General features: G+C 49.2%; 1 protein-coding gene across 2 annotated transcripts in view; it reads left to right on the top strand.

The window, feature by feature from the left end:
- Positions 1 to 12,674, top strand: part of LNX2 (ligand of numb-protein X 2) — an 87,723-nt gene extending 75,049 nt beyond the window's left edge. For both annotated transcript variants that reach the window (XM_047078121.1, XM_047078111.1), the window contains exons 9-10: positions 8,244 to 8,402; positions 10,516 to 12,674. In XM_047078121.1, the coding sequence (XP_046934077.1) occupies positions 8,244 to 8,402; positions 10,516 to 10,651 (295 nt within the window). In that variant the 3' untranslated portion in view covers positions 10,652 to 12,674. The remainder of the gene's footprint in view (positions 1 to 8,243; positions 8,403 to 10,515) is intronic.
- The last annotated feature ends 10,150 nt before the right edge of the window (positions 12,675 to 22,824 follow it).

Here is a 22,824-nt window from a genome sequence, read left to right as displayed (position 1 = left end):
GGAAGAATCCTAAAACTGAACTGTGATGACATATTTGGACTCTGAGCCAAGTATGAAAATGACTGCTTTTTTACAATAAAAATAAACAATAAGAACGCCAGTTTCTGAGCCATCTAGCACCATGTGGATTTAATTTTTATTTTTATTTTTATTTTTATTTATTTTTTTTTTATATATATGAAGTTTATTGACAAATTGGTTTCCATACAACACCCAGTGCTCATCCCAAAAGGTGCCCTCTTCAATACCCATCACCCACCCGCCCCTCCCTCCCACCCCCCATCAACCCTCAGTTTGTTCTCAGTTTTTAACAGTCTCTTATGCTTTGGCTCTCTCCCACTCTAGCCTCTTTTTTTTTTTTTTCCTTCCCCTCCCCCATGGGTTCCTATTAAGTTTCTCAGGATCCACATAAGAGTGAAACCATATGGTATCTGTCTTTCTCTGTATGGCTTATTTCACTTAGCATCACACTCTCCAGTTCCATCCACATTGCTACAAAGGGCCATATTTCGTTCTTTCTCATTGCCACGTAGTACTCCATTGTGTATATAAACCACAATTTCTTTATCCATTCATCAGTTGATGGACATTTAGGCTCTTTCCATAATTTGGCTATTGTTGAGAGTGCTGCTATGAACATTGGGGTACAAGTGCCCCTATGCATCAGTACTCCTGTATCCCTTGGGTAGATTCCTAGCAGTGCTATTGCTGGGTCATAGGGTAGGTCTATTTTTAATTTTCTGAGGAACCTCCACACTGCTTTCCAGAGCGGCTGCACCAATTTGCATTCCCACCAACAGTGCAAGAGGGTTCCCGTTTCTCCACATCCTCGCCAGCATCTATAGTCTCCTGATTTGTTCATTTTGGCCACTCTGACTGGCGTGAGGTGATACCTGAGTGTGGTTTTGATTTGTATTTCCCTGATAAGGAGCGACGCTGAACATCTTTTCATGTGCCTGTTGGCCATCTGGATGTCTTCTTTAGAGAAGTGTCTATTCATGTTTTCTGCCCATTTCTTCACTGGGTTATTTGTTTTTCGGGTGTGGAGTTTGGTGAGCTCTTTATAGATTTTAGATACTAGCCCTTTGTCCGATATGTCATTTGCAAATATCTTTTCCCATTCCGTTGGTTGCCTTTTAGTTTTGTTGGTTGTTTCCTTTGCAGTGCAGAAGCTTTTTATCTTCATAAGGTCCCAGTAATTCACTTTTGCTTTTAATTCCCTTGCCTTTGGGGATGTGTCGAGTAAGAGATTGCTACGGCTGAGGTCAGAGAGGTCTTTTCCTGCTTTCTCCTCTAAGGTTTTGATGGTTTCCTGTCTCACATTTAGGTCCTTTATCCATTTTGAGTTTATTTTTGTAAATGGTGTGAGAAAGTGGTCTAGTTTCAACCTTCTGCATGTTGCTGTCCAGTTCTCCCAGCACCATTTGTTAAAGAGGCTTTTTTCCATTGGATGTTCTTTCCTGCTTTGTCAAAGATGAGTTGGCCATACGTTTGTGGGTCTAGTTCTGGGGTTTCTATTCTATTCCATTGGTCTGTGTGTCTGTTTTTGTGCCAATACCATGCTGTCTTGATGATGACAGCTTTGTAGTAGAGGCTAAAGTCTGGGATTGTGATGCCTCCTGCTTTGGTCTTCTTCTTCAAAATTCCTTTGGCTATTCGGGGCCTTTTGTGGTTCCATATGAATTTTAGGATTGCTTGTTCTAGTTTCGAGAAGAATGCTGGTGCAATTTTGATTGGGATTGCATTGAATGTGTAGATAGCTTTGGGTAGTATTGACATTTTGACAATATTTATTTTTCCAATCCATGAGCAGGGAATGTCTTTCCATTTCTTTAAATCTTCTTCAATTACCTTCATAAGCTTTCTATAGTTTTCAGCATACAGATCCTTTACATCTTTGGTTAGATTTATTCCTAGGTATTTTATGCTTCTTGGTGCAATTGTGAATGGGATCAATTTCTTTATTTGTCTTTCTGTTGCTTCATTGTTAGTGTATAAGAATGCAACTGATTTCTGTACATTGATTTTGTATCCTGCAACTTTGCTGAATTCATGTATCAGTTCTAGCAGACTTTTGGTGGAGTCTATCGGATTTTCCATGTATAATATCATGTCATCTGCAAAAAGCGAAAGCTTGACTTCATCTTTGCCAATTTTGATGCCTTTGATTTCCTTTTGTTGTCTGATTGCTGATGCTAGAACTTCCAGCACTATGTTAAACAACAACGGTGAGAGTGGACATCCCTGTCGTGTTCCTGATCTCAGGGAAAAAGCTCTCAGTTTTTCCCCGTTGAGGATGATGTTAGCTGTGGGCTTTTCATAAATGGCTTTTATGATCTTTAAGTATGTTCCTTCTATCCCGACTTTCTCAAGGGTTTTTATTAAGAAAGGGTGCTGGATTTTGTCAAAGGCCTTTTCTGCATCGATTGACAGGATCATATGGTTCTTCTCTTTTTTTTTGTTAATGTGATGTATCACGTTGATTGATTTGCGAATGTTGAACCAGCCCTGCATCCCAGGAATGAATCCCACTTGATCATGGTGAATAATTCTTTTTATAAGCTGTTGAATTCGATTTGCTAGTATCTTATTGAGAATTTTTGCATCCATATTCATCAGGGATATTGGCCTGTAGTTCTCTTTTTTTACTGGGTCTCTGTCTGGTTTAGGAATCAAAGTAATACTGGCTTCATAGAATGAGTCTGGAAGTTTTCCTTCCCTTTCTATTTCTTGGAATAGCTTGAGAAGGATAGGTATTATCTCTGCTTTAAACGTCTGGTAGAACTCCCCTGGGAAGCCATCTGGTCCTGGACTCTTATTTGTTGGGAGATTTTTGATAACTGATTCAATTTCTTCGCTGGTTATGGGTCTGTTCAAGCTTTCTATTTCCTCCTGATTGAGTTTTGGAAGAGTGTGGGTGTTCAGGAATTTGTCCATTTCTTCCAGGTTGTCCAATTTGTTGGCATATAATTTTTCATAGTATTCCCTGATAATTGTTTGTATCTCTGAGGGATTGGTTGTAATAATTCCATTTTCATTCATGATTTTATCTATTTGGGTCATCTCCCTTTTCTTGTTGAGAAGCCTGGCTAGAGGTTTGTCAATTTTGTTTATTTTTTCAAAAAACCAACTCTTGGTTTCGTTGATCTGCTCTACAGTTTTTTTAGATTCTATATTGTTTATTTCTGCTCTGATCTTTATTATTTCTCTTCTTCTGCTGGGTTTAGGCTGCCTTTGCTGTTCTGCTTCTATTTCCTTTAGGTGTGCTGTTAGATTTTGTATTTGGGATTTTTCTTGTTTCTTGAGATAGGCCTGGATTGCAATGTATTTTCCTCTCAGGACTGCCTTCGCTGCGTCCCAAAGCGTTTGGATTGTTGTATTTTCATTTTCGTTTGTTTCCATATATTTTTTGATTTCTTCTCTAATTGCCTGGTTGACCCACTCATTCGTGAGTAGGGTGTTCTTTAACCTCCATGCTTTTGGAGGTTTTCCAGACTTTTTCCTGTGGTTGATTTCAAGCTTCATAGCATTGTGGTCTGAAAGTATGCATGGTATAATTTCAATTCTTGTAAACTTATGAAGGGCTGTTTTGTGACCCAGTATATGATCTATCTTGGAGAATGTTCCATGTGCACTCGAGAAGAAAGTATATTCTGTTGCTTTGGGATGCAGAGTTCTAAATATATCTGTCAAGTCCATCTGATCCAGTGTCTCATTCAGGGCCCTTGTTTCTTTATTGACCGTGTGTCTAGATGATCTATCCATTTCTGTAAGTGGGGTGTTAAAGTCCCCAGCAATTACCACATTCTTATCAATAAGGTTGCTTCTGTTTATGAGTAATTGTTTTATATATTTGGGGGCTCCGGTATTCGGCGCATAGACATTTATAATTGTTAGCTCTTCCTGATGGATAGACCCTGTAACTATTATATAATGTCCTTCTTCATCTCTTGTTACAGCCTTTAATTTAAAGTCTAGTTTGTCTGATATAAGTATGGCTACTCCAGCTTTCTTCTGGCTTCCAGTAGCATGATAAATAGTTCTCCATCCCCTCACTCTGAATCTAAAGGTGTCCTCAGGTCTAAAATGAGTCTCTTGTAGACAGCAAATAGATGGTTCTTGTTTTTTTATCCATTCTGATACCCTATGTCTTTTGGTTGGCGCATTTAATCCATTTACATTCAGTGTTATTATAGAAAGATACGGGTTTAGAGTCATTGTGATGTCTGCATGTTTTATGCTTGTAGTGATGTCTCTGGTACTTTGTCTCACAGGGTCCCCCTTAGGATCTCTTGTAGGGCTGGTTTAGTGGTGACAAATTCCTTCAGTTTTTGTTTGTTTGGGAAGACCTTTATCTCTCCTTCTATTCTAAATGACAGACTTGCTGGATAAAGGATTCTCGGCTGCATATTTTTGCTGTCTAGCACCCTGAAAATCTCGTGCCAATTCTTTCTGGCCTGCCAAGTTTCAAAAGAGAGATCAGTCACGAGTCTTATAGGTCTCCCTTTATATGTGAGGGCACGTTTACCCCTTGCTGCTTTCAGAATTTTCTCTTTATCCTTGTATTTTGCCAGTTTCACTATGATATGTCGTGCAGAAGATCGATTCAAGTTACGTCTGAAGGGAGTTCTCTGTGCCTCTTGGATTTCAATGCCTTTTTCCTTCCCCAGTTCAGGGAAGTTCTCAGCTATAATTTCTTCAAGTACCCCTTCAGCACCTTTCCCTCTCTCTTCCTCCTCTGGGATACCAATTATGCGTATATTATTTCTTTTTAGTGTATCACTTAGTTCTCTAATTTTCCCCTCATACTCCTGGATTTTTTTATCTCTCTTTTTCTCAGCTTCCTCTTTTTCCATAACTTTATCTTCTAGTTCACCTATTCTCTCCTCTGCCTCTTCCATCCGAGCCGTGGTGGTTTGCATTTTGTTTTGCATTTCCTTTAAAGCGTTTTTCAGCTCCTCGTGACTGTTCCTTAGTCCCTTGATCTCTGTAGCAAGAGATTCTCTGCTGTCCTGTATGCTGTTTTCCAGCCCAGCGATTAATTTTATGACTATTATTCTAAATTCACTTTCTGTTATATTATTTAAATCCTTTTTGATCAGCTCATTAGCTGTTGTTATTTCCTGGAGATTCTTCTGAGGGGAATTCTTCCGCTTGGTCATTTTGGATAGTCCCTGGTGTGGTGAGGGCCTGCAGGGCACTTCCCCTGTGCTGTGGTGTATAACTGGAGTTGGTGGGCGGGGCCGCAGTCCGACCTGATGTCTGCCCCCAGCCCACCGCTGGGGCCACAGTCAGACTGGTGTGTGCCTTCTCTTCCCCTCTCCTAGGGGCGGGATTCACTGTGGGGTGGCGTGGCCCGTCTGGGCCACTTGCACACTGCCAGGCTTGTGATGCTGGGGATCTGGCGTATTAGCTGGGGTGGGAAGGCAAGGTGCACGGCGGCAGGGCGGGCAGGCTTAGCTCGCTTCTCCTTAGGTGATCCACTTCAGGAGGGGCCCTGTGGCAGCCGGAGGGAGTCAGATCCGCTGCCGGAGGTTTGGCTCCGCAGAAGCACAGAGTTGGGTGTTTGCGCGGAGCGAGCAATTTCCCTGGCCGGAACCGGTTCCCTTTGGGATTTTGGCTGGGGGATGGGCAGGGGAGATGGCGCTGGCGAGCGCCTTTGTTCCCCGCCAAACTGAGCTCTGTCGTCCGGGGGCTCCGCAGCTCTCCCTCCCTTTGTCCTCCGGCCTTGCCGCTTTCCGAGCAGAGCTGTTAACTTATGACCTCCCAGACGCTAAGTCGCGCTTGCTGTCGGAACACAGTCCGTCAGGCCCCTCCGCTTTTGCAAGCCGGACTCGGGGGCTCTGCTTGGCTGGCGAGCCGCCCCTCCGCCCCGGCTCCCTCCCGCCAGTCCGTGGAGCGCGCACCGCCTCGCCGCCCTTCCTACCCTCTTCCGTAGGCCTCTCGTCTGCACTTGGGTCTGGTGACTCTGTTCTGCTAATCCTCTGGCGGTTTTCTGGGTTATTTAGGCAGGTGTAGGTGGAATCTAAGTGATCAGCAGGACGCGCAGTGAGCCCAGCGTCCTCCTACGCCGCCATCTTCCCAGAATCGGATTTAATTTTTAATAACTAGCATTTGTATAGTGCTGTGTGATTTATTTAAAAAAAAGTACTTTCACATAACACCACAAAGCACAAGGATGGTTGGAATTCGTCGGTAATCTAACTTCCCGACTTGTCCTCTTGGTTGAAGAAGACTAAAAAGGCCTACAACCAATAGAATTCACATCTCAGGGGCCTGTAGGGGTCAGTTGGAATGGTTGCCGAAGACACGCTGTCTGAATTGTGAGGTTTCAGCCATCAGAGGGGAAGCTCGTTTATCTTGCTAAATACTCAGCCCTGTCACTCTGGACCTAGCAAGTCAGGAAGGCCCCTTCACGCACCAGTGGGTGAGCAGGTGTCTTCTCCTGCTGTGCGGTGGCCGAGCTGGTCCACACCACTGCGGATGGACAGGCGGAGACCCGCACTGCGCCGGAGAGCCACTCGCACTGCCCTGGTGCTCCTCTCCGTTTTCCTTACCTGCTTCCCCGGCCTAGTTCTGGGGTCCGCGCTTCCCCCGTTGTGTTCCGAGCATCTTCCGGGGTACCACGAAGAGTAATGAAAATTTCAGGTGAAAAATACGCAGCACGGTAAAGTCTGTTTTGGGGTCCACCTGTATCAAAAGAGTTATCTGTCAGGAGGAGGTCACTGTTCTGCAGAGTCTTGGGGGGTCTCTGTTGTGCGCAAACCTGTACTCCCAAGCACGTGGCAGAAGGGCCACTACTCTGGGTGCGGGTGGCCCCTTTAAGCAGCTCTGCTTCTGACAAGGGAGGCTCCCCCACTGCAATGTGCTAGGAGTGCCCCGGACATCTGCACACCAGACAGAACAACGATTTGTTTTGTGTTGTTGTCATCATTTTTTTGCAGGAGATTCGGAATAATGAAAGTAACCTACGTTCCCCTTAGGTTACCAGGCCAATGCATGGGGACCCTGCTGTATCTTAGAAGCCTTTTTAAAAGCCCTTTCTTATTGGTGAGCTAAGCAACTAGACCAGATTAAAAGTTCTGGCATTTCATAGATCGGAATCGGCTTTATTAAGAACTATTTTTAATAGATTAAAAACAGGAAGCCTTGCCTTAGAGGGCTTTATATCCGATTTTATCGAAAAAGGAAAGATACTTGTTTCTTTTTTTTTTGTTTAATTTTTTTTTAACGTTCATTTATTTCTGAGAGGGAGCGAGAGACAGAGTGTGAGCGGGGGAGGGACAGAGAGAGAGAGAGAGAGGGAGACACAGAATCCGAAGCAGGCCCCAGGTTCTGAGCCCGATGTGGGACTCAAACTCAAACCGGGAGATCGTGACCTGAGCTGAAGTCGGATGCTTTACCGACTGAGCTGCCCGGGCGCCCCAAGATATTTGTTTCCTAAAGAGAGATTTCTTTTCTGTGTCATTTAGGTGGAGTTTTTTTCTACTTTTACGTTTTTATTCACTGCTTGTTCCCAGATCCATAGAACTCTGAAGTGCCTTATCCTCCAGACAGACGGTCTGGAGCATCTCAGGGTCCCTGGTTTTAAAAAAAAAAAAAAAAGGTGGGGGGTGGCGGGAGATGTTTTTTGTTGTTTTTTTTTTCCCTATTTTGAGTTCCCTATTTTTTCAGAGCCTCCCTTAAAATGCATTTTAAGTGAAGGAGGAAAGAACAACAAATAACTCTTCACATAGATTGAAAAGAACGTTTTCTGTCTTTTTGGGGAACTCACACAATGCTCACTTCTTTCATTTGAGTGCCGAGATCAGGGGTACCAGACCGCTTCTGTACCACTTTTTTCTAGACACAGATTGTGTGGATACAAATGGATGTCAGCACCGAGGACGTTGTTGACAGTGCAGTGAGCAAATATAGGCACAGAACCATTGTATACAAATGTCTACGGTGCCACTTGTAACCAGGTGTGTTTGTGCGTGCATGCCTGCGTGCTTGTGTGTGTGGGCAGGTCTGGTATCTTCACCTGGGAAAAGAAGACCGAAAAAAGTGGGAGAAACTCCAGTCCACCTAGGACTCGCTAGAAAACGGGTTGTCGGCATAACGTATCTGGAAGGAAATAAAGCAGCCCGTCTTACTTCCCGGGCAGTGACAGCATAACATGCTGTGGAGTTAGTTACAGCAGAGGAGAGCAGGGTATAAAAGCCTCCACGTTAATTTTTTCCTGATCTTTCTGTTTATTACAGCGCCCTTCACAGCTGCCATGACATAGTTTTACGAAGAAGCTACTTGGGAAGCTGGGGCTTTAGTATCGTTGGTGGATATGAAGAGAACCACACCAACCAGCCTTTCTTCATTAAAACCATTGTCTTGGGAACCCCTGCTTATTATGATGGAAGATTAAAGTGAGTCTTCATTATGTCTGATCATGTGATTCAGCTTTGCTGTGATGGGCGCCATCGTGACCAGGGGTCAACTCCCAACCCAGCCCGTGGGCTGTTGTCGTAAATAAAGTTTTAGCGGGACGTGGCTGCGTTCGCGGGTTCGCGCGTCCTCCGTGGTTGCCCCTGAGCCACAGCGGCGGCGATGAGTCACTGGGACGGAGACCGTGTGGTTCACAAAGACTAAAATATTTGTTTACTAACTGGCCCTTTACGGCGACCGTTGGCCAGACCAGATCTAGACTGAAGCATCACTTTACCGTCTTGCCTCCGATAGCTCTGTGATGCGAATCTAATGACAGGAGCCAAACCTGAGTCATCTGATGAGACACACTGTGGTAGGACAGCTAGCAATGAACAGTCATTCCACACGTTCCCCCTTAGGTCCAGTCCTGTCATTAGATGACTCTGCTCTGTTTTTCTCCACAGCACTTATGTCCACCTAACATTATTTTTTTTTTTTAATTTTTTTTCAACGTTTTTATTTATTGTTGGGACAGAGAGAGACAGAGCATGAACGGGGGAGGGGCAGAGAGAGAGGGAGACACAGAATCGGAAACAGGCTCCAGGCTCCGAGACGCAGGGCTCGAACTCACGGACCGCGAGATCGTGACCTGGCTGAAGTCGGACGCTTAACCGACTGCGCCACCCAGGCGCCCCCCACCTAACATTATATTTATGCAAGCTCCGTGAGGGGGGCTGGGAGGGACTTGGTTGCCTCTATCGTTATATTCCTGGCCGTGACAACAGTGCCTTGTGTATACAGTAGGGTCTCGATAAATATTTGATGAATGAATGTATGATAGCTTACCGTGTGCCAGGCACAGTGCTGAGTGCTTGCGATGGTATTATGGAACCTTCTTAACGGCCCTGGGAGGTCAGTGTTGTTGTTGCTATTTCCGTTTGATAAACGAATAAACGATATAACGAATATACGATATAACGATATACGAATATACGATATAACGAATAAACGATAAACTTAAGTGCTGGAAGGAGAAAGAAACTTGCCCACAGTCAAGCAGCTGGAAACGGTTGACTGTGGTTCGCACCCAGGACCGTGTCTCCAGGGCCTTGTCTGGGAACCCTCTGGAAGTCCTCCGCCGACCTCGCGCAGCCTCTTTCCTTTTTCAAAGCTCAGGTGCTGGGAGAAGAAGGAGGGGTTACGTCAAGAGATCCTACGGACTGAGAGGAGATGGGTAACGAAGCTCTTAGTGCTTAGTTTTTGAGGGGAGGGCCGGTTCTTAAAAAGTAAGTGTTGACGTACTAGACAGAGTGCCACACACATGGAGAGCGTATACCGCTCACGGAGAGAAAGTGCCATTCACGTGATCTGGCGAGAAGTTGTCAGGGTCAGGATGCTCTCGATCAGGCTTGTGTCGACAGAGATGGGGGGGACATCCGTATTTTAGGCGGAAGGAGTAGGGGCAACGTGAATTAGCCATCCTCTTCGCTAGGTCACTCCACCAGTCTGGGTCTCAGAAGTTGACTTTCCACCTGCTACTGAGGTAGCTCACAATAAGCTGGCCCGTTGGTGCTACAGACTAAAGAGGAAAGATCATAAAGGATACAGAGGCCTTCAGATTTGTCGTCCATTTGTGATGATCCTGTCAGAGGACAGTAAGCGTCCGCAGCTGACGGCAACCGAAAGAAAAGGAGGTGTCCGTCTTATTCTCGACGCGATTCAACCCTGGGACGTATGCACTCTGAGGAAAGAGGACAGTTAAAATAATAAGCAATCCCCTCGGGTGCATCAGTCAGTATTTCTTAACGGGGCAGCACGTTTATTCTCCGAATCACATTTGGCTTAAGCTTAGGCAAAAATTACTCTGCTCGTCCTCAAAGCCACCCAGTGGCTACAGGAGTGGTGGGCGTACAAGTGTCCTTGATCGGCAGGGGCAGGCCAATCTAGGCTGAAAAACGGCCCCGGGTGTTTTGCAAGGTAGATCATATGCGCTCACCGTTGACAGCGAATGGTTACTCGAAGCTGTGAATTTCACGCTTAAGAAATCTCAGGCTAATGTTGTCTGATCCCATGAAAATAGTTAACGGTCCGTTTCTGTTTCTCTTTGCCCAGATGTGGAGATATGATCGTGGCGGTCAACGGCCTGTCGACTGTGGGCATGAGCCATTCTGCGCTAGTTCCCATGTTGAAGGAGCAGAGGAACAAAGTCACTCTGACAGTTATCTGCTGGCCTGGCAGCCTGGTGTAGGTTCCGAAATCGGTTCCGAGTCAGGCCCCTTCCTTGTTTGGGCTTTGTTCACTAGCCCTTGTAACAAGTTCCTGTGCTTAGAATTCAGACCCTCCGTCGTCAGAATGTGACCTAACGTGACCGATGAAGTCTTCCCAAACTGTGACCCGGCCAGCTGCATCGGAGGACTGGTGGTAGTTCCTTGGGTCCACGCGCCCCAAGACTGGGATCAGGGAAGCCAGTGGTAGTAGCATTTGCTGCGCTGTAGCCACAGTGCCACGAACGGTTCCCTGGAGATGGTACCCCTCCCCCATTTTTTTCCCTTCGGTGCCAACATTTCAAAACTTCCTACCGTTTATAAAGTGATTTTTCTGACGTATTTTACTTCTACTTTAATCTCTTAGTACTCATAGATGATGAAGACAGAAGTCTGACGCTACTGAAGAGCTTTCTACAAAATAATGTACCAATAATTAGAATGCTAGATAATAAAAGATCGCGTTTTCCAGGGACACAGGAGGTTGGGAGGTTAATTACGGTTCCGTGCTGGAGACGGTAAAAGCAGCACTTACTTAAAGAAGTCCAAAGGCATTCAAGATTCATCTCCAAAGGAACGTTTTGTTATGCAGGAAAATTTTGGAGCGTTTTTTGCTAAAATTCATTTTCTAGCGTTTGTATTGTACTTGTCAGCAGTCTTGACTGGACATGCTTTCTGTGATTGATGCAGTTAAAGTAGATACAGATAAAACCGTATTGCTATTCAATACGCATTCATATATATCACAACTCAGTGTAGAAGGTACCCTAGCTTTATTTCATTCTGAGACGAGCCTTGAGTGTTTTAGAAACCCTTATTTTTTCCCCCCATTATTTCTCGTGAACTTAACCATTTCAAGAAAAAGCCTGAAAAGTCCTGGATTTTTATCGAAAATAGTAGGTTTTAGATGCTTATTATCTTTCAGTGAGTCCTTGATCACTAGGCTATCTCTTGTTTATCCTAAATGTTTCTGAAAACTACGACCAGCCCGTTTCGTTCGTCCTTCACTCCACGTGGTTGTCCTTTGGAAGAACCCATAAAGAAGCGAGTAAGATAAGAAGTATCTTTACCTTGCTAATATTATGCATACTTGAAAAAAGTTTCACTTAGGAACCTAGTTCAGAATCTGAGCTCATTTACAAGTGACCTCTGTAATAAATGGTATTGTTTATCAGAGAATGTATTTCGAAAATACTACAGTATATTATGAGCATGACCACTTGATTTTCAAGCTAGCAGTTGCATTGCTAGGGCTTTATTGTGGCTGTAGCATGTCCCTGGTTATTCCTGGTAGCTTTTTAGTGATTTTTTTAAACCGATCTCTTTTGGATAAATAAGAAATGGCAACAATAATTGCTACCGATTCGTTCAACCCCTTAGCTACACTGTGTATGGTCAACATATAACCAAGATACAGTGGAATGCTGCATACAGTATATTACTGTTATGTGATGATTGGCTTTTGAAGCAATTTGGTATCGACGTGCTTTGATATTCTAATCGACATGGAACAGGTCTGTTTGTTGGGTTTTTTTTTCCTGCTCCCCAGATAGAATTTTATATCCTACTTGGCTATTTTTTTAAACATTTTGTAAGAATGCATCATTTCTTGGGGAGCGACCATCCATCAACAAATATCCTAATGGCTACTTTGTTATACATAAAATACTTACCTTGAACCTGGGGGTATGATGAGTATTTTGGAAGAAGGCACTTTTTTTCAACGTTATTTTTATCACGGAAACCTCGGCCTCGGCTGAAGCCAATCTGGTTTGATTACAAAACGCGATGGCTTTTGGTCAGAATGATATTTGGTGATGGAGACTTGTTCGTAATTTATTGTTACTGTTGAGATATTCGAATTTTCTCATTTTAAGCGTAAATAGTTCAAATATTTTGATTTGTTCCGTGCCTTCGGTTTAAATTATTTCAGGATTTCTCAAACGTGTTTAAATAATGGTGTGATAATCATCCAGGTCATGGAAATAAAAGTCATCCTTTCCATGACGGTGACATCGTCTCTTTTCTGGAGCAGCAGATAGTGACTCCGTACGCCATCCTTGAACGTGATCACGGCACCCCTGTTGCCGTCACCGCGCCCCGAGCTTCGAACCTCAGAGTTACAAGTCCACCTTCTGATTCTTAGTCCCGTAGGCACAACACGTTGATCCCTGCCGATCGTTGGACATTTGCCCACACGGCAGCTCCTGATCTGTGTTGCCCAATACGTGTGGCTACTGAATCCCTGAACAGCGACTGGGCCACGTAGCAAAATGATGATACCTTGGATATACAGGCTGATAGAAAATACAGTATTTTTTTTAACTTCTATTTTTGGTGGGTTGCCTGCCCATCTTTTTCTATGCATTTTTTCCGGTCTTACTGAGAAAGAACATACATCTCTGTGTACGTTGAAGGCATACGGCACGATGGTTTGGGGGTTTGGGTTTACATACACTGTGAGGGGGTCACCGCAAGAGGTTCAGCTAACCTCCGTCTTCTCTCACCGACACCGTAAAAAGAAAAGACAGAAATTTCCCCTCGGGATGAGAACTCTCGGGATCTACTTTCTTGACCGTTTTCTTGTATATCACACAGCGGCGTTAGCTGTAGTTGTCGTGGTGCACATAACATCCCTGGGACTTTTTTTTTTTTTTTTTTCAACGTTTATTTATTTTTGGGACAGAGAGAGACAGAGCATGAACAGGGGAGGGGCAGAGAGAGAGGGAGACACAGAATCGGAAACAGGCTCCAGGCTCCGAGCCATCAGCCCAGAGCCTGACGCGGGGCTCGAACTCCCGGACCGCGAGATCGTGACCTGGCTGAAGTCGGACGCTTAACCGACTGCGCCACCCAGGCGCCCCCCTGGGACTTTTTTTAAATGTTTGTTTATTTTTGAGAGAGAGACAGGGAGAGGGAGTCACGGAATCTGAAGCAGACTCTGAGCTGTCAGCACAGAGCCCGGCGTGGGGCTCGAGCTCACGAGCCTCGAGATCATGACCTGAGCCTAAGTGACACACGTCACAGCTAAACCCACTGAGCCACCCAAGCACCCCTTAGGACTTCTTTATCTCGTAACTGGAAGTTTGTACCTTTTGACTGCCTTCCTCCAAGTCCCCCTCCCCTTACCCTAAAATATCTTACTAAAATTGATTTCGCCAGTTTATTTTTGCTTTTTTGAAATTTATTTGGAGAGAGAGCATGAGCATGTGCAAACACAAGCAGGGGAGGGGCAGAGAGAGGGGGGGAGAGAATCCCGAGCCGACTCCACACCGTCAGCACAGAGTCCCACACGGGGCTCGATCCCAGGAACCCTGAGATCATGATCTGAGCTGAGATCCAGAGTTGGACGCTCACCCGACTGAGCCACCCAGGCGCCCCTTTTTACTTTGCTTTAACGTGGTTATCAGAGAATTGGAGATTACTATGTGGCTGTGCCTGTCGCCTCTATCACAGCACTTCCCGGACCAGGCGGGCCTGACCTGCTTCCTGGCCTTCCGAGGGCTTTGCTCATTACCTGCATTAAAGAAGAAAAAATTGTAATCAAAGAAAACTGCTCCCGTTTTCCCGGTAAATTAAGTTCAGATCAAGGGCCGTGCGGTCTGACCCCTAATCAGGTTTTCTGCATTACTCTGTGGTCCCATTTACCCTCTGTGCGGGCTCCCCACGCCCCCAGGTCCCGCTTCCGAGGGCTCCCTATTGCAGCCCTGTGATGCGATCCCTTCTGTGCGTGGCCGCGGCGTCCCATGTCGGGTGTCCCATGTCGGGAGGCGTCGCTTGGATGCTGCCATCTCTAGCTTTCTCTGGCCCCTCCTCCCCGCTTTCAAGAGAATTACCCTCCTTGTGAGGGTGCATCTCAGCAGGCCTCCGTGTTTGCGTCTGTTGTGGCTCTGACCTAACCACCCTCACAGTTGCAAGAGCCACCTTGCAGTTCTGAGTGCGCCCACACCCTGGGTCTGCGGCCCGCGCTGTCTGGGGACTGAGGGCCCCTAACGTCGCTTCTGCAACACGGACATCCGTTTTCTCGTGCGCTTCCCTACCCCCCGCTCTCTCCGGTCTGAACTCTTACCGGTAGCTGTTCTAGACCCTAATTTTGGTCACTGCCCTGGTTAGGGATCTGCAGGGAAAGGTCACAGCAGCTTGGCGCGGCAGGAAAGCCCCTTCCCGCCCCGCCCCCTGCCCGCGCTCACCTCGCTTCCCCCACTCCTTGCCTCCTTTATACACCATCACCACCACGCCCGTGCCTCCGCAGGCTGACCTGGCTCTCGTGGCATCACCTCCTTGTGGGAAATCCTTACCAACCTCCAGGGGCAGGCACTTTTTACTCCTCTGAAAGGTTTTGTTAAATTACACTTTCGTGGCCACGGATATGTACGAGGAAGAAGAAAAACTTGCCAGGTAGGTGCTCGATTAGCCCTGCCTGTAGCAACCTTTAAAATTAGAAGCTAGAAATCAGAGATTCTATACCTTCCAGAGAGCCCAGGGTTCTCTAGATGGAGCATGTAGGCCTCGTGTCCCTTCTCTGTCCCAGGATCCCTTCCAGGACGCCACACGACATCTAGTTATGCCTCCTGGGGTTCCCCCCGGCTGTGCCGTTTTCTCAGACTTTCCTTGCTTCTGAGGATCCGGATGGTGTCGCGCACCCGCCAGGGACACTGTAAGACGCCCCCCGTTGGAACGTGCCTGCTTCGCTTTCTCGTGATTAGACGGGGGCTGTGCGTCTGCGGGAGGAAGATGGCCAAGGTCAAGGGCCATTCTCTCATGGCCTAGCGACGCTGCATACTGTCAGCGTGACTTGTGGCTGTTGGTGTTGACCTTGCCCACCTGGCCTAAGAGCAGTGTTCGTCAGGTTCTTCTCCAGGAAGGTTGCTTGCCCTTCTGTCTATACCGCAGTCGTTGGACAGAAGTCACTATGCACGGCCCACATTTAAGGTGTGTGGATTTCCACCCTCCAGTTATTTTTGAGCTGGTCAGGGAAATGAGGGGTCTCTGGTGCTGCTTAGGGAGGCCACCTGGGGTGGGAAGAAGGGAATGTCGAAGATCGAGAAGGGTTGTTCCTCAGGATACTGCGCGATATGAGCAGACTTTCAAACAGCGGGGGGCCGCGCGCTCCAAACGAGCCGGCGCACTTCCTCGCGGAAAGACAACGCGGTCTGCAAATTCTGTTCGCTCTTGCTTCCGAACCGGGTTTCCGGTCCCTTGTACAGGAAAGCGGGCCGTTGCTTTAGGACTCCTCAAATGGTTGAAGCCTGCGATAAATGGCTGGTTTAAATCTGAAGTCAACAAACGCGACTTTCAGCTCCTAACAGTACTTGGCTCATGCATCACGCCCGAAGCCCCCCCCGCGTTTCAGGACAGCAGAGTCCCATCGATTCCGAGGGAACCAGTTGGGAATGTGAAAGCTCCGAGCTGCAGTGAACGTGGCACTTTCTATAAAGACTAAGCGTCTTGCATCAACATTTAAAAAGGGAAAGTGGGGTAGCCACGCTGCATGCTGGGGTGTACTCTTTCCGAGTTGCCTTAAGCACCTGCAGAACGCCCGTGCACGTCCCAGGGCCCGACGGGGCTCTCTCCCGTGCAGCCATCGACACGAGAATTCACCCAGCACCTACCGTGTGCATGACGCACAGACGGGCTCCGGACCACTTCTTTGCAACACCGGGTTGCACCTTTTCGTCCTTCGGGCCTCCCTCCGTTTACCCGTCTTTGGCGATAAGACCGCGCAGGTAGGTCGCACAGCAGAGGGAACTCCTACCCAGGCCCAGGCGAACGAGTCACGAAGTGAGCGTCTGTTCTCTTAAGTCTCTCTTCTCGGCCTGCAGAAGGAAAGGTTTCAACGCCCCGGGGGGGCCTTGCTGGAAAGCTCTTGCCACGGCACAGCGCAAATCTCCGTTCAACTAGGCGAGCAGTTGATTTCTCTGGCCACGCAAAAGCTCTTTAGAAGTAAAGTTGGACGTGTGAACCCAGCGCCCACCGGCTGCGAAACGTCCAAGGATAGAAATGGTAAAATGTAAGATCACGGGAGTAAAAGACGAGCCCTTTCTAGCACCTCCCCGCACGCGGCAGAGGGCAGGCCTCCAACCAGGGGAAGGGTGGCGGTGTGCGGGGTGCTGAAGGATTTCCATCTGCACTCCGGTGACTCCCCTGCACATGATGCTTTGAGGCGGGGCTGTTTTGCAAACTTCTACGGGCCTCACCTTTTTCCTCAAAAGTCTGCAGTTTTAAGGGTGAATCCAGTAGCAACCCCTCCTTGAATTGCCCAAAAAGCGATCGCCGGTTCGAGAGGTCAGGTGAGACATGTCTATCGCTGAGGCTGCGATGTAGAGACGAGACAGCTGTCCGGTCGGTGTCCGGGTTCTGAGAGTGGAGGCAGCTGTCAAAAATAAAGGACATCCGGGGGCGCCCGGGGGGCTCGGTCGGTTCATGATTTCGGCTCGGGTCATGAGTCAGTTCACGAGCTGAGAGATCGTGACCTCCGCTGGGCTCTGTGCTGATGGTCAGGAGGCTGCTTGGGATTCTATCTCTTCCTCTCTCTCTCTCTGCCCCTCCCCTGCTCGCACTCCCTCTGTCTCTGTCTCTGTCTCTCTCTCTCAAAATAAATAAACATTAAAAAAAAAAAAAAAAAAGGAAAGGGAGAAAATCTTGTCTCACCCACAACTCTGCCAGAACGTCTCCGATCATGGGATGGGTTGAGTCACAACCCGGGACGGCGACCCTCCCACCGCCAGACCTCCCAGGGAAGGGCACCCCAGAGGGGTTTGGCAGATTTGCACCCTCCCTTCCGTGCAGCCCTCCGGGTCTTGCCTGGCCCCTGACAGTGCAGGCTATCCTCCTGCCCCCGGGGGTCCCAGCCCGCGCTGATGTAGGGTGAGGGCCGGGCACAGAGGTGGGCGCCCACAGCAGCAAAGCTCACCCTGAGGAGTTAGTGAATGTTTAAGGAAAATGAGTTCTCATCTCCTCTCACCTGTAAGTCATCCCAAAGGATACCATGTCCTTGTATCACGCAAGTACCCACACCCTAGAGCCTTTTCCCCCAACGACCCCAAATCATGGAACCTTAGAGTCGGAAAGCCCTTATCCAGGTTTTTCTGATATGGGGATCGCTTCTGTCTCCTCTCCAGCCCCTGCTTGAATGCTTCCACGACTGGGACCTCACTACTCCATTTGTAATTGTCAATGTAATTGACAATTAATTGACAATGTAATTGTCAACGATTGCTTTGGGTGACATTTTGTCCCTGCCTTTCCTCCCAGCTGGACTGCAGAAGCCTGGCAGAGGGGAAGATCTCTTGGTTTGTGATCTCTAATATCTAAATGAATATCAGGCCGGCACGATGCGTGAAATACTGATACTTTTTTCCCCTCTGGCTCAGGGAATGTTTATTTAGCATGTGCTACAGGCCAGGCACTGTTTTCCGTGCTCGGGATCCATCAGTTACCAAGACAAACTTGTCGGCTCTCCCTCAGCTTACATTCTAAGGAGGGGAAGAATGAACAATAAAAGGAAGAAACGATGTGCTGTTAGACGGCGATAAATGCTGTGAAGAGAAAAAACCCAGGTGAACGGAAGACAGAAACGAGCTGTAGGAGGGAGGTGGTCAGGGAGGGCCTCTCCGGGGAGGTGTGACAGGAGGCACACAGCTCGGTGCTCCGTGTCGGTTGTTTAGAGACCGTCGGGTCACATTTGGTGGTGATCACTCACCTAGGACGGCTGTGCCAGCGTGATGGGCCCTGGGCGTGCTGGCCGGACCTCCGCCCCTCTCTTCCCGCGGCTCTGCGACAAAAAGCACTGATACCTGCTGGGGCGCACATGATACGAATTTATTTTTTCATTTTTTTTTAACGTTTATTTGTGAGACAGACAGACAGAGCACGAGCAGGGGAGGGGCAGAGAGAGAGGGAGACACAGGATCCGAAGCAGGCTCCGGGCTCCGAGCTGTCAGCCCGGAGCCCGACGCGGGGCTTGAACTCACGCGCCTCGAGATCGTGACCTGAGCTGAAGTCGGGAATGCTTAATCGACTGAGCCCCCGGCACCCCGGGGCGCACATGCTACTAATTTAGAGGGAGGCCTGCTGGGTCACAGTGGATAGAACCCAACAGGCCGGGTCTGCGTTTGCCACTCATTGGCGTCAGAGACCCGAAGCACTGCATTGCACCTCAGATCCTCAGTTTTCTCATCTAGCAAACGAGAAGACGCTTACCTCGCCAGGGGGCTGCACGCTGTAGAGACTGTGCACGTAAAGCGGCTGACCCATCGTGCTCCACGGGCTGTAGTGCCGTGTGGACACAGAGATGCCGGCTACACCCGCCCGGGGTTATCGAGAGTGAGGGAGCTCCCTGCTTTCAGAGCTTCCTCGGCACCCAAGCTTCTGTCTGCTCTCAACATCGCGCGTGTTTTCCCCAACACGGTGCACCCGTCGGCAGGTTGGGTCGCGCGCCTTAATCGCATAAGTGACTCAGTTTCCCCAGGCACGGTCCCCAGCTCTCCCGGGGCCGGGCTGCCGCTCATGCTGTGCCACCCCTCCAGGAATGCCTGGTCCCGGCCAGGCTAAGCCCTGCTAGTCCTTCCCGGCCCAGCCCCGGTGCCAGCGGCGGCCGGGCTCCCCCGCCCCGCTCTTCCAAGTCCTTCGCTCCCCCGCCACTCCCGGCCCCGTCTGCCCCTCTGCTGCGCTTGCTTTTCTGACGCTGCCGTCCACCCCCAACCGCAGCCTGCGCCGGCTGTGCCCCTCGGTGGCCGCGAGCTCCTTCGGGGTCTGGCCGTTCAGCCTCCCACGCGCCTGGCGGCCCGAGGTGCGGTGCGACGCTTGCCGGTTCCAGCTCAGTGTCGGAAGCCTCAGAGGAGGGCTGGGGAGGACCCCTGGATCACACCGTGGGTGACTCTGAAGACCATGGATTCCGGGGCGCCCGGGTGGCTCCGTCGGTGAAGCGGCCAACTTCGGCCCAGGTCACCATCTCACGGTTCTGTGGGTTCTAGCCCCACGTCGGGCTCTGAGCTAACAGCCCGGAGGCCGCTTCGGATTCCCTCTCTCCCAATCTCTCTCTCTCTCTCTCTCTGCCCCTCCCCTGCTGGCACCCTCTCTCAAAAACAGAAAGAGAAAAAGAAAAAAAGACAAGAGAACGGGTTCCGCCGCGGGGTAACAATCGCAAGAAACCAACAAAACAGCGCGGAAGTGGGAAAAAAAAGGCCATCACGAGCCAGGTCTCCGTGGCCTGACGTCGGTACGAGCCTCTACAGGAGGCACGAGAATGTGGTTTATTGCCGCTTATCTACCGTGGTGCCCTTTCAGGCAAATTTGCTACCTTTTCTCTGTGTAGGTGACAGATGGCCACCGTCAACAGCACCGGGCGACCGTCTAACTACGTTCCGACAGCAGCACTTTACTTTCCCACGTGTGGCATTGACTAGCAATTTGTCATCCGAGCCTCATGACAACCTTAGGAGACATATTAGGTATACGTAGACGGCTCCCGTTTGACAGATGAAGAAAAACTGAGGTTAAGGGACTTATCCGCTTGCACGTAACTGGCAAACGGCAAACTACACACCAGAAACCAGAGCCCGCAGCCCAGCGTCCCCACCCGCCGCCTCTGCCCAGACCCTACCCTCAGCACGCTCCATCGGTGCCCTGGTCACACGGCTTGTGTGGGAAGCTGGGGAAAGGACTGACTTCCTCCTCCGTAAGCTGCCTTTCCCAGGAGGGGTGCTTTGCAACAGGCCATATTCACTCAACGAACAACGGAAACGAGTAGGCCAGCCCTGTCCCTTGGGAGGTTTACGGTGTCCGACTCCGATGAAAGGGAATAACATCACTGTCCCCTGTTGGGCCTTTGGAGGGACCAGGAGTTAACATTTCTACCGAGTAGGCACTCTGCAAGGTTGCAGACTGTTTACAATCTGTGTGCTGGTTTACCCTTACCCTTGACTTTGAAAAAGACGGACATTCTTGGTTCATAATAGCATACCGGCTTATTCCAGCCATCCTCTCATCCGAGCTATTTACTTTCAAGCTTCCATTTTAATTTGTAAACAGGGAACTGCATCGGAGGGGCCGTCTCAGTTCCTGCTCTTGGATCCGGCATGACATGTCTCGGCAGCATTTCTCAAGTGCACTTGAGGACTCAGAGGCCGTAGGCTGAGAACTTGACATTGAAATTCAGTAAGGGATTCAGAGAACTCCGGTAACTACAGCGTCTCAACCCGAAACGGTTTCTTTGGTTTCTGCGGTTGAGTGAAATTACAACTAACATTTATGGAAAGTCGAGCCTATGCCGAGCATTTTTCACATGTGTGTCCGCTCACTCCTCCCAGGCTTTCAAGGTGAATACCGCAGCCGGTTCCACAACTGAGGCACAGAGGGGCCACGCCGGATCCCAGAGCAGGGGGTGACCCCTGGGATTTGGGGTGCGAGCACCCACCAGGGAGCAGAAATGTCTCTTCTGACCCTGCCTTTGCCTTTGTCTTCCTGTCTGACAGCTGCCTCCCCGTTGGTCACGTTGCCCTTGTCACCATCTGACATCTGACGTGGCTGGGCGGCAAGGGGAAGACTGAACCGGAGACCCGGGGGGTCGGGCCCTGAGTGGAATCAATCAGCTTCTCCCCGGCCGGTTCCTGCCCCCCTGGGAAGAATGTACGATCTGTCCCAGTTACTTGATAAGAACCGTATTCGGCGCGTGATTATTTTCATGTAATCTAATGGATGGGATTTCCTATCGTTCAGAAGAAAGGACTTCTTAGAAACATCACGTATCGTTGACAAAAATGCCCGTTCTCCAAAGGTGCCACCAGCCCGGCCGCCCTCCTGCAGGTCTGGGTACCCTGGGCGCCGGGCCTCCGGGGCTCTAAGAGGCATGGCTTTCTCCGGGAAGGTTCAGGGTGATCCCGCCAGGAATGGGCAGACCCCCTGCTTAGCCCACCTGTGTAGACCCCACTGCGGTCAGGGTCAGTGCCGGTCTTGGCCGCTGGCACCCCCACAAGGCCTCGCACGGGGAGGTCTGTGGATGCACGAGGCAGAGACTGACACAGCTCAGTCTAAGCAAAGCCCCCAGCTAATGAGAGAATCCCCAGCCAGGGTTTCCCACCCGCTGCCCCCCACCCCCCAGCCCTTCCTCTCTGTCTCTGTCTTGTGCCCATTCTCATTTCCTCCGCTCTCGTCCTGGCTTTCTTTGCTCCTTCTGGTTCTTGTTTGCTTCCCCAGCCCGAAAACCACACGGCTTTGAACCACACCCTCTTTGTCTCTTGGATCTCTTTCCCACAGCTCTTTTCTGTTGCGCTTTGGCTGGGTTTTCGTTTGTGGCTGAATTTCAAGGGTCTGACTGTGTACTTCCGCTCCCCCCCCACCCCCACCCCGGGGACACGCGGAGCCCTTGGTTCCTTGATTTCCATCCTTCTCTCTTCTCTCTCATATCGGATCCCCCCACCCCAGCCCTGGGGGGCCACTCACTTCCCCTCCCCCCCCCCAGGTGCTCCTCTTACACCACCCCCAGGGCTCCCGCCAGCTCTCAGGCTCCTCAGGCCCCGCCCCCTGGGAAGGCCCACGTTAGCGCCCCACCTGGGCTTTGCTTCTCTCTTTATCTTCTTTCTTTCTTTCTTTCCTTTTTTCTTTCTTTCTTTCCTTCTTTCTTTTTCTTTCTTTCTTTCTCTCCTTTCTTTCTTTCTTTCTTTCTCTCTTTCTTTCTTTATTTCTTTCCTTCCTTCTTTCCTTCTTTCTTTCTTTCTTCCTTCCTTTCTTTCCTTCTTTCTTTCTTTCATTCTTTCTTTCTCTCTTTCTCTCTCTCTCTCTTTCTTTCTTTCTTTATTGTACCATACGTTCTCGCTTGTGGAAGCCTCACCTGGGCAAAAGTACTTGGAGAAACTGAGGCTAGGCCAAGGCTCTGCTGTTGCTCAGTCCTCCAAGGTGGCTGCCCCAGGGAAGGCACAGATCGGTGGCCCAGCCTTTGCAGGTGATGCACCTGCTGAGAGAGGCGTGCCATCCAGGTCCCCTTTTGCAGCCGTGGCCTCCCTGCCCTTCCCACACCTGCTCCCACTGACCCCCGGCCCCCTCCTCCCCCCTTCATCTTCCTGTGATGTGCCGAATGGAGGGGCCGTACCAACGGCTCATCCCTCGTGGCCCTGCGTGTCCCATTCGCCTTCATGCCTCTTCCCGGCTATCTGTGTCC

This window comes from Lynx rufus, unplaced genomic scaffold (genome assembly GCF_022079265.1).
Source record: "Lynx rufus isolate CCGP_SWC_20201006 ecotype Redwood Valley unplaced genomic scaffold, mLynRuf1.p SCAF_1, whole genome shotgun sequence".
In the NCBI taxonomy this organism is placed as follows: domain Eukaryota; kingdom Metazoa; phylum Chordata; class Mammalia; order Carnivora; family Felidae; genus Lynx; species Lynx rufus.
The sequence above is the reverse complement of the archived record's forward strand: the minus strand, read 5'-3'. Positions and strand labels throughout refer to the sequence as shown.